Raw genomic sequence first — 11,279 nt, 5'->3', positions numbered from 1 at the left:
GGAAGGGAGAGAGGGAGGTAGGGAGGGAGAGAGAGAGAGAGAGAGAGAGAGAGAGCGAACGCGGCGATGTGAGGGTGCTCTTAATTCGTTTGCCAGTGAGTTTAGCATCAGAACATCTGCCATCAGGTGAGCGCTGTCGCTCTGCGGCAGTTGTTGTCTTACCACCTTTACGCTTCAGCGCAGGTTTACCTACCGAGTTGCGCGTTGCACTTGGCAAAGCGGTTGGAGCATTGGGAAGCGGTGGTCCCCAGGCATATTTAAGAGGATGTGTCCATTCTTTGGCAATCCTCCAGGTTTAATCACTTTATTTGTCCCCTTTCCGATTTGCTTCCTGGCCTAGCTTGGACTTCAGCTTTTGTGCTATTAGGAAAATAACCTTTTTCAGCAATCTGTTGTACACTGCATTACAGAAAATGTGAATACGTGGAGAACAGCTGATTTCGATTTGTCATGCACTATATTAACATCGCAATCAACTCTACATGCCTTCATGAACATCACTGTGCATTTTAGGTAGGTGAACTGCACTGGACCCTCGCGCAACAGAAAGACGCGCAGTGCGTGCCTACAGTTGGGAGAAGAATGTCAGACCTGCATGCTGCCTGTTCACGTGGGGACGTTGAGAAAGTGTTAGAACTTCTGCGAGGTGGAGCGAAAACATCGTGCGTGAACTTTCGCATGGAGACGCCTCTCCACATCGCATGCGCACTTTTGCGGGGCAGGACGGAAGAGAAGATGGAGATTGTGAAACAGCTGCTGCTGCATGACGCGCCGCTGCAAGCGGAGGATGAGCGCGGGCGAACGCCTCTCATGCTCGCCTGCGAAACAGCCAGCACGGATGTTGTAGTCGTGCTGCTAGACAATGGAGCCAACGTTCGCACGCGTTACCGTGACGGCAGAACGATGCTGCACGCAGCCGTGGCCGGCGGGAACGCGCGGGTCCTGGAGCTGCTTCTCGCGCGCGACTCGATTGATATCGACGCGAGAGACAGCATCGGGGAGACGCCGCTGATGAGGGCGGTGTGGAAGGGCGAGGAGGCGATGGTGCAGATGCTGCTCTCACACGGCGCCGAAGCCAAGGTCGTGAACTCGTACGGAGAGACTTCCCTGTACCAAGCGGTTTGGTCTGATCAGCTGGACATCGTGCGCCTGCTACTGGAGGCCGGTGCGGATCCAAACGTCGCCGAGACGCAGACCGGGATGCCGCTGATGATGGCGCTGCGGGAGGGCGAGGCGGCGAAGGTGCGGATGATGCTCTCCCACGGCGCAGACGCCAATGTCGCGGACTCGCACGGATTGACCTCCCTGCTCGCCGCGGCTTGCTCTGGCCGGCGGGACATCGTGCGCCAGCTACTAGAGGGCCGCGCAGAGCCCAACGTCGCCAAGACGAAGAGCGGAGTGACGCCGCTGATGATGGCGACAAGGTACGGCAAGGAGGCGATGGCGCGGATGCTGCTCTCACACGGCGCCGATGCCAACGCCGCAGAATCGCACGGATTGACCTCCTTGCACATCGCGGCTTTCTTTGGCCAGCTGGACATCATGTGCCTGCTACTGGAGGCCGCAGCCAAGCCCAACGTCGCCGATACGATGAGCGGGAAGACGCCGCTGATGATGGCGGTGGCGAAGGGCAAGGAGGCAGCGGTGCAGATGCTGCTCTCGCACGGCGCCGACGCCAACGCCGCGGACTCGCACGGACATACCTCCCTTCATATTGCGGCTTGCTCTGGCCGGCTGGACATCGTGCGCCTGCTACTAGAGGCCCGCGCCGACCCCAACGTCGCCGAGATGAAGAGCGGAGTGACGCCGCTGATGATGGCCGTGAGGAAGGGCGAGAAGGCGATGGTGCAGATGCTGCTCTCCCACGGCGCAGACCCCAACGTCGCGGACTCGCACGGATTGACCTCCCTGCTCATCGCGGCTAGCTTTGGCCAGCTGGACATCATGCACATGCTACTAGGGGCCGGCGCACACCCCAACGTGGCCGAGACGCAGAACGGAGTGACGCCGCTGATGACGGCGGTGGAGGAGGGCAAGGAGGCGATGGTGCGGATGCTGCTTTCACACGGCGCCGACGCCAACGCCGTGGACTCGTACGGACAGACCTCCCTGCTCGTCGCGGCTCGCTCTGGCAGGCTGGACATCATGCGCATGATACTGGAGGCCGGCGCCGACGCCAACGCCGCGGACTCGTACGGACAGACCTCCCTGCTCGTCGCGGCTCGCTCTGGCAGGCTGGACATCATGCGCATGCTACTGGAGGCCGGCGCCGACCCCAGCGTTGCCGATACGGAAGGAAGGGGGAGTTTCGCCGCGTTACACTACTCCTGTGATCGACTTCAAACCGAGGTAAAACTACGGGCGTACGTTGCGAATGATTGAGACCGAATTTTAGCAATGTCCTAGTGTATTTTCTTATAGATGCTAAAAGTAATCAGTAATAGTAATCGGTTAACAGTTAATAATAGATATGTTAAATAGTTTCACCGCATTACACTACTCCGGCAATCTACTCGGGACCGAGGAAAAATGTGGGCGTACGTTGTGAACGACAGAGACAATTTTAGCGATGTTCCAATGTATTTTTGTCTAGATAATAAATGTAATCAGTAATAGTAATCGGTTAATAGTTAATAATTTAATAATAGTAATAGTTAGTAATCGGCAACAGTNGGTAATCAGTAATAGTAATCGGTTAATAGTTAATAATTTAATAATAGTAATAGTTAGTAATCGGCAACAGTAATAAAGGTAGTATGCTCGGAGAAACTTGTTCTTTAAGCAACGAACCTAAAATCGGGTTGTTAACGATCCTCGTTTCTTTCGTTCACACAGATGATTACTCACCTCTTGAAACACCGAGCTAACCCGAACCTCGTCGATTGTAACAAGAGGACGCCGCTCGCTATAATAGGCAGCAAGGCGGAGGTGAGAAGCCACAGAATGAGTGAGCGAGGAGCACACGCAGCACCAGCAGAACAAGCGGAGTCGGTGGTACAAGCGGCGTCAGCTCTCCTACAGACGTGCGAGTCCGCCGGCGTATTTCTACAGGTTAACACACGCGACATCGTCACATTCTATGAGACTCGGAGGCAGCCTGTTCTCGTATGCAACGCTGTGTCTGACGATAAAGCGTGCGCAGTGGCACTTCAGCGAATGATACTGCGCGCTCATTCTGCCATGTATCTCGTCGCTCGACTCCACGTTGCCGCGGAAACGCGTCGGGTAAATCCGGCGCCAGAGTTCGTACGGCGTCTCTCCAAAATAGTTCACCACGTCGACGTGTGCACCGTGGTTGAACAGCAGCGCGTGCACTATCTGCACGCACCCCTCCCTCTGTCCCCGTGGCCGGCAGGAACGCGCGGGTCCTGTTGCCGGCTTGCTCTGGCCAGCTGGACATCATGCGCCTGCTACTGGAGGCCGGCGCCGACGCCAACGCCGCCAAGACGAAGAGCGGAGAGACGCCGCTGATGATGGCGGTGTTGACCCGCGAGGAGGCGGCGGTGCGGATGCTGCTCTCACACGGCGCCGACGCCAACGCCGCGGACTCGTACAGACAGAACCACCCTGTACCACGCGGCTTGCTATGGCAAGCTGGACATCATGCGCCTGCTACTGGAGGCCGGCGCGGATCCAAACGCCGCGGTCTCGTACGGAGGGACCTCCCTGTACCGAGCGGTTTTTACTGGCCGGCTGGACATCGTGCGCCTGCTACTGGAGGCCGGCGCCGACCCCAACGTCGCCGAAACGAAGAGTGGAGAGACGCCGCTGATGATGGCGGTGAGTAAGGGCGAGGAGGCGGCGGTGCGGATGCTGCTCTCACACGGCGTCGACGCCAACGCCGCGGACTCGCACGGACAGAGCACCTCCATGTACCACGCGGCTTGCTCTGGCCAGCTGGACATCGTGCGCCTGCTACTTGAGGCTGGCGCCGACCCCAACGTCGCCATGACGAAGAGCGGAGTGACGCCGCTGATGAAGGCGGTGAGGGAGGGCGAGGAGGCAATGGTGCAGATGCTGCTCTCACACGGCGCCGACGCCAACGCCGCGGACTCGCACGGAAGGAACTCCCTGTACCACGCGGCTCGCTCTGGCTGGCTGGACATCATGCGCCTGCTACTGGAGGCCGGTGCAGATCCAAACGCCGCGGACTCGTACGGACAGACCTCCCTGTACCACGCGGCTTGCTTTGGCAGGCTGGACATCATGCGCATGCTACTGGAGGCCGGCGCAGACCCCAACGTCGCCGCGACGGAAGAAAAGGGGAGTTTCACCGCTTTACACTACTCCTGTGATCGACTTCAAACCGAGGTAAAACTACGAGCGTACGTTGCGAATGATTGAGACCTAATTTTAGCAATGTCCTAATGTATTTTCTTATAGATGGTAAAGGTAATCAGTAATAGTAATCGGTTAACAGTTAATAATAGATATGTTAACTAGGTTCACCGCATTACACCACTCCTGCAATCTACTCGGAACTGATGAAAAATGCGTGCATACGTTGTGAACGACGGAGACAATTTGAGCGATGTTCCAATGTATTTTTGTCTAGATAATAAAGGTAATCAGTAATAGTAATCGGTGAATAGTTAATAATTTAATAATAGTAATAGTTAGTAATCGGCAACAGTAATACAAGTAGTATGCTCGGAGAAACTTGTTCTTTAAGGAACGAACCTAAAATCGGGTTGCTAACGATCCTCGTTTCTTTCGTTCACACAGATGATTACTCACCTCTTGAAACACCGAGCTGATCCGAACCTCGTCGATTGTAACAAGAGGACGCCGCTCGCTATAATAAGCATCCAGGCGGAGGTGAGACGCCCCGGATTGCGTATGCGAGGAGCACACGCAGCATCAGCAGAACAAGCGTAGTCAGTGGTTCAAGCGGCGTCAGCTCTCCTACAGACGTGTGTGTCCAAGAGTAAGTATTGATAATATCTTCTGGGTTATTGCATCTCCGATACTACATGGGCTTCCTCGGTTCTTTAGTGTCGCCTACATTGGTCTAGCGTGTGCCCTGACAAATCCTATGAGACTCGGAGGCAGCCTGTTCTCGTATATGCAACGCTGTCTGACGAAAACGCGTGCGCAGTGGCACTCGCACGCGCTCATTCTGCCATGTATCTCGTCGCTTGACTCCACGTTGCCGCGGAAACGCGTCGGGTAAATTCGGCGCCAGAGTTCGTACGGCGTCTCTCCAAAATAGTTCACCACGTCGACGTGTGCACCGTGGTTGAACAGCAGCGCGTTCACTATCTGCACGCACCCCTCCCTCTCTCGCGCGTAAACATCGTCTTTGCATGCGGTCATCATCTTACAGAAGCTGTGCAGCGGGGTGTCGCCCTTGCTGTCCTCTAGTGTTAACCTGTAGAAGTAAGCCGGCGAACTCGCACGTCTGTAAGAGAGCTGACGCCGCTTGTACCACTGACTCCGCTTGTTCTGCTGGTGCTGCGTGTGCTCCTCGCTCACTCATTCTGTGGCTTCTCACATCCGCCTTGCTGCCTATTATAGCGAGCGGCGTCCTCTCGTGACAATCGACGAGGTTCGGGTCAGCTCCGTGTTTCAAGAGGTGAGTAATCATCTGTGTGAACGAAAGAAACGAGGATCATTAACAACCCGATTTTAGGTTCGTTGCTTAAAGAACAAGTTTCTCCGAGCATACTACCTTTATTACTGTTGCCGATTACTAACTATTACTATTATTAAATTATTAACTATTAACCGATTACTATTACTGATTACTTTTATTATCTAGACAAAAATTCATTGGAACATTTTTCCTCGGTTTCGAGTAGATTGCAGGAGTAGTGTAATGCGGTGAAACTATTTAACATATCTATTATTAACTGTTAACCGATTACTATTACTGATTACCTTTACCATCTATAAGAAAATACATTAGGACATTGCTAAAATTAGGTCTCAATCATTCGCAACGTACGCCCGTAGTTTTACCTCGGTTCGAAGTCGATCACAGGAGTAGTGTAACGCGGTGAAACTCCCCTTTTCTTCCGTCGCGGCGACGTTAGGGTCTGCGCCGGCCTCCAGTAGCATGCGCATGATGTCCAGCCTGCCAAAGCAAGCCGCGTGGTACAGGGAGGTCTGTCCGTACGAGTCCGCGGCGTTTGGATCTGCACCGGCCTCCAGTAGCAGGCGCATGATGTCCAGCCAGCCAGAGCGAGCCGCGTGGTACAGGGAAGTTCCTTCCGTGCGAGTCCGCGGCGTTGGCGTCGGCGCCGTGTGAGAGCAGCATCTGCACCATCGCCACCTCGCGGGTCAACACCGCCATCATCAGCGGCGGCTCTCCGCTCTTCGTCATGGCGACGTTGGGGTCGGCGCCAGCCTCCAGTAGCAGGCGCACGATGTCTAGCTGGCCAAAGCGAGCCGCGTGGTACATGGAGGTGCTCTGTCCGTGCGAGTCCGCGGCGTTGGCGTCGGCGCCGTGTGAGAGCAGCATCCGCACCACCGCCTCCTCGCCCTCACTCACCGCCTTCATCAGCGGCGTCTCTCCACTCTTCGTTTCGGCGACGTTGGGGTCGGCGCCGGCCTCCAGTAGCAGGCGCACGATGTCCAGCCGGCCAGAGCAAGCCGCTTGGTACAAGGAGGTCCCTCCGTACGAGACCGCGGCGTTTGGATCCGCGCCGGCCTCCAGTAGCAGGCGCATGATGTCCAGCTTGCCATAGCAAGCCGCGTGGTACAGGGTGGTCTGTCTGTACGAGTCCGCGGCGTTGGCGTCGGCGCCGTGTGAGAGCAGCATCCGCACCGCCGCCTCCTCGCGGGTCAACACCGCCATCATCAGCGGCGTCTCTCCGCTCTTCGTCTTGGCGGCGTTGGTGTCGGCGCCGGCCTCCAGTAGCAGGCGCATGATGTCCAGCTGGCCAGAGCAAGCCGGCGACAGGACCCGCGCGTTCCCGCCGGCCACGGGGACAGAGGGAGGGGTGCGTGCAGATAGTGCACGCGCTGCTGTTCAACCACGGTGCACACGTCGACGTGGTGAACTATTTTGGAGAGACGCCGTACGAACTCTGGCGCCGGATTTACCCGACGCGTTTCCGCGGCAACGTGGAGTCGAGCGACGAGATACATGGCAGAATGAGCGCGCAGTATCATTCGCTGAAGTGCCACTGCGCACGCTTTATCGTCAGACACAGCGTTGCATACGAGAACAGGCTGCCTCCGAGTCTCATAGAATTTGTCAGGGCACACGCTAGACCAACGTAGGCGACACTAAGCGTGTTAACCGAGGAAGCCCATGTAGGATCGGAGATGCGATAACCCAGAAGATATTATCAATACTTGGTAGATCTATGATCTAATAATTAGAATTTTACATTGCAATTAAACACGTCTGTCAACACGTGCAACCATTATTGTTGCACGTGTTGGCAGACGTCTTTCATTGCAATGTAAAATCGAGTATATGTAGTAACACTATTAAGTTTATACAGAAATATGTAGATTATCGGTATGATGCCTTGGTGAATTGGCGCGATTTAATAACCACGAGTACAAATGTTAAAAGTTTGCAAATCATTTTGCTCTGCTGTAAAAAAAAGCCTCTATAAAGGCTTAGTTGGTTCTGATATTTCAAAAAAATAAATAAACCACACTATTTTACATGAATAGTTAGATGCAATTCGAAAGTAACTTATACGCACCAGAATCACATATTTGATGCTCCTGCTACTACACACCGCACCAAAAAAATATAATCAATTAATGACCCACTGTTCGGAGATCCACTTGCTCATAAATGTAGGCCTACCGCGTTTAATATGGGTATATGTATATATACATAGACTATAAATTATGTATCTAACGCATAGACATGAAGGGACACTAACGCCCTAGACTTATAGGGAAATAAGCCGTTATGTTGATGCTCACAACATGTGGCATAGTCAACGAGATATCTTTATTTTGAATAATGGAAATGCTTCCAACACTATGAGTGCATACCAACGCGATCAACAGCACGTTGTTCTGTGTTGTCAACCATAAATGTTGTGTCACCTTGTGTCAGTATGGTGATTCGTACCCCTACTTACAGCTCATGTAAAACAAAAGGCTCCATTTTAATATGATATAAATTGAAAATGTTCCGCATTTGTGTACAAGTGACCAAGATTACACAGTAATGTGACGAAATGAAATAATTCTTTACTTGTATTTCGATTGTTGTCTTAGAAGATTTGCGAATATAGTTACAATATCTGCGTGTAGATATATCTAAGTGTGATAACTCTAGTGTATATTCAGGGGCCAAATCCAGCATTTGTAAATGCCTATGTTGGTTATGCAGACCAACGTATAGAAGGCGGAAGGGAGACCTCGCGAGTACACTCGCTCTCTACAGATATAGCATGTAACATATCGAATGCGACCAGGTAACAACTGACTGACATCTGCGTACTCTACTTTGATATCTCTGATCAACGGGCGCAATTTTTTCTATATCTCTCTATCTACCTCTCTTTATATATCTCTATATCTTCTCTATCTAGCCATTCTATATCCATTCTCTATCTCTCTATCTACCCTCTTTATATATACTATCTATACCCATCTCTATCTACGCCTCTAATATATCTCCTACAATCTCTCTAATCCCCCATCTTATACACATAATTTATTTGATAAATTTAAAGACGGTACATTATAAAAAAGATCATCAACAATGACCGCAACTCCTCACCGTCAGTGGCATCTCATAAATAGTATCTCTATATCTCTCCATCTCCCAACTCTGTTCATCTGCTACATTGCAGTTTATAATTCTACTATTATAACTTGTACTTGCATTGCTTTGGCATAACTTGCGGGACGGTTTCTATCTGAACAGGACCGGCCTCGCTTGCAAGCAAGTCAGTAATATAACAACACAACAGCTGCATCTGTGTAGCCTCCGACTTATAGGGGTGCGGTAAGAGTAGAGTAATTAGGCCAAGACAAGAAGTCAAAAACACAAACTAGCAGAGAACGTACCACAAAGAGTTGTATTCGACATAATGCAACACACATTAGCACATGACAACAGAAGCGTAAGGCTGAAAGCGTAGGTATAAACGTGACAGTCAACCAACAGAGTAGAGAGAGAAGTGATCTTCCTCTCTCTATCGCCCTCTATATGCAACCGAACATTGTGTTCGGCCTTGCCAACGATGCGCCAATCTCGGGTCAATAACAGATTTCCGCAGTTAAGGCGACCCACCTGCCGCCGCGTAGCTATCTTAATTGCTACGATATTACTTCAGCCTGCATCGCGTGTGAAACTAATGGTCATGCAAATTGCCCTGCATTGTCATACAATGCGACCCGTATGGCCTTATTCCAACCTAACAGCAATTAATAGGCCCGCTGCAACCAGCTCCGTACACTTGCACTGACAGTATGATTATGGTATATAGATATTATATCATGTATGTCAATAATGTAATCATAATAGTCCATGTTAAAACTTTACACTACTTTTCATCACGTGTGTGCAGTCGCAGCTTAAAAAGTTCGAGACAGAGCATTTAAACAAAATAAGAAAGACTGGAGATCTCTAAAGCGTACTGTATAGAGTTTCAGGTGTTATAATGAATCACTGTGAAAAAGAAGCCCGTCTCAATGGTGTGGCCGCATATCCGCGATTAAAATTACAGGATACGAAGCGGTTAATTTTATTTATACGCAAAACTGTTAAACCTATTTCCGCGGGAGATTGGCGTCACATGTTACATTTATTACTACTAAATTTCGCATTTCGACAAGTTAAGTTTGCGTAACCAAAATTACAGATCAGTTTGAATTCAACGCAGCTTTAGCGTTAAATTATTTCACACCCCCGCGTTTATTCAATGGACAAAATAATATTGTTTCCAAATTGTTCACAAGAAAGCTGAAGAGAATTTCCTCAATCTCATAGAAGATCGCGATCTTATTCTTATCACGAATCTTCATATAATGAGTCTCATTATCTGTTCATAAGACATCGTGAAACATGAAACATAATAGTTTCTAAATTGGTAGCAATTTATTACATTATTGCTCTTTAATCATGAAACACATTTTATAACGTTCTAAATAATACCGCTGATAAGAAGTTATTAGCATACTAACACTGTAATAATCATACCCCACCCACGTTGGAAGCGCAAACAACCATGATAAGCGTACGTGCGACCTAACCCATCCACATACCACATTAACAAGAAGCCACAATAGATATCGTGCTGGCAAAGGATACTAATTTAATCCATGTCGACGCTGAATTCCACAACGCTACACAAACATAAGTCCGAATAACCCTGGCAAACGTTTACCCATGCAGTACATCACTTAATTGCAGCAAATTATTTTCAAATGGTCTATTTACGCCACGGTTTACTACAAGAAAATTCAATCACTGAGACACTTGCGTAAACAAACTAAATAATAATTTTGGCCATTCGGTTTTTGAGTAATGCGAACCATTGAGTTGGCGACTTGAGTAGATTGGAAACCAATCACCTAATAAAAATCAGTAAAATTAGCCAGTAATATTAGCCTTAAATTAATAGTAAATAATTACCTTAATATTAGCACAATTTATAATTAGGTTATTATATTATTCCATATTTTAAAAGTTTGTTAAATTTCAATTATCAACTGCAATTCAAATAAACACAAATAAAAACAAAATAAAATATGGAATGCAATTATTAGTTGAGAACAGTAATACTTGTCTATAAACCAGCTATCATATCAATGCAAGAATTATTACATTCTTAGCAACAAACAAAATACAACGTAAACGAAATCCAAACCTGTAAATGAAGTATCACTGTAAAAAATCGACAAAACTTAATAAGACCAAAATAATCAAAGACATTTATATTATCGAGATTCAGGGTAATATTTCTAATATACAGAACTGGAAATAGGATCACACGCTCGATGTTTTTGTAATTGTACATTATTGTTTGGTAGCATAGGAACTTGACACATAGTAGCTGTATAGGGAACTTCCATAATATTCCATATGGGATTATGATATCACATAACCTCAAATTTACAACTCCGCATATTCTCTTAATGCAATTCATATCGTCCGGAGTCAATATATCAAATCAAATCAAGTATCAGGAATAGCCAATATTAGGAGGTATATTGCATAGACTTTCCTGATATCATTATAACCTACATACTATACTCATCTTCACCTCACTTCATCCTCTAATAACAGAGTACAGAATACGCGCTTATATGTGGCTATTATATATATAAATATATAGATGTTTGTGTATATG

At 48.9% G+C, this 11,279-nt stretch overlaps 1 protein-coding gene across 1 annotated transcript; it reads left to right on the top strand.

Moving 5' to 3' along the window:
• Nucleotides 1-582: 582 nt before the first annotated feature.
• On the top strand, nucleotides 583-4,155 carry LOC106819600 (ankyrin-2-like; the record flags this gene model as incomplete). The annotated part of the gene is made up of 5 exons (XM_014824211.1): nucleotides 583-1,044; nucleotides 1,195-2,157; nucleotides 2,203-2,253; nucleotides 2,836-3,105; nucleotides 3,862-4,155. Coding segments are annotated over exons 1-5 (2,040 nt in total), but the record flags the coding sequence as incomplete, so codon positions are not given.
• Nucleotides 4,156-11,279: the final 7,124 nt, after the last annotated feature.

This window comes from Priapulus caudatus, unplaced genomic scaffold, assembly GCF_000485595.1.
Source record: "Priapulus caudatus unplaced genomic scaffold, Priapulus_caudatus-5.0.1 Scaffold3797, whole genome shotgun sequence".
Lineage (NCBI taxonomy): Eukaryota > Metazoa > Priapulida > Priapulimorpha > Priapulimorphida > Priapulidae > Priapulus > Priapulus caudatus.
Note: the sequence above shows the minus strand (reverse complement) of the source record. Positions and strands in the feature narration are given on the sequence as shown.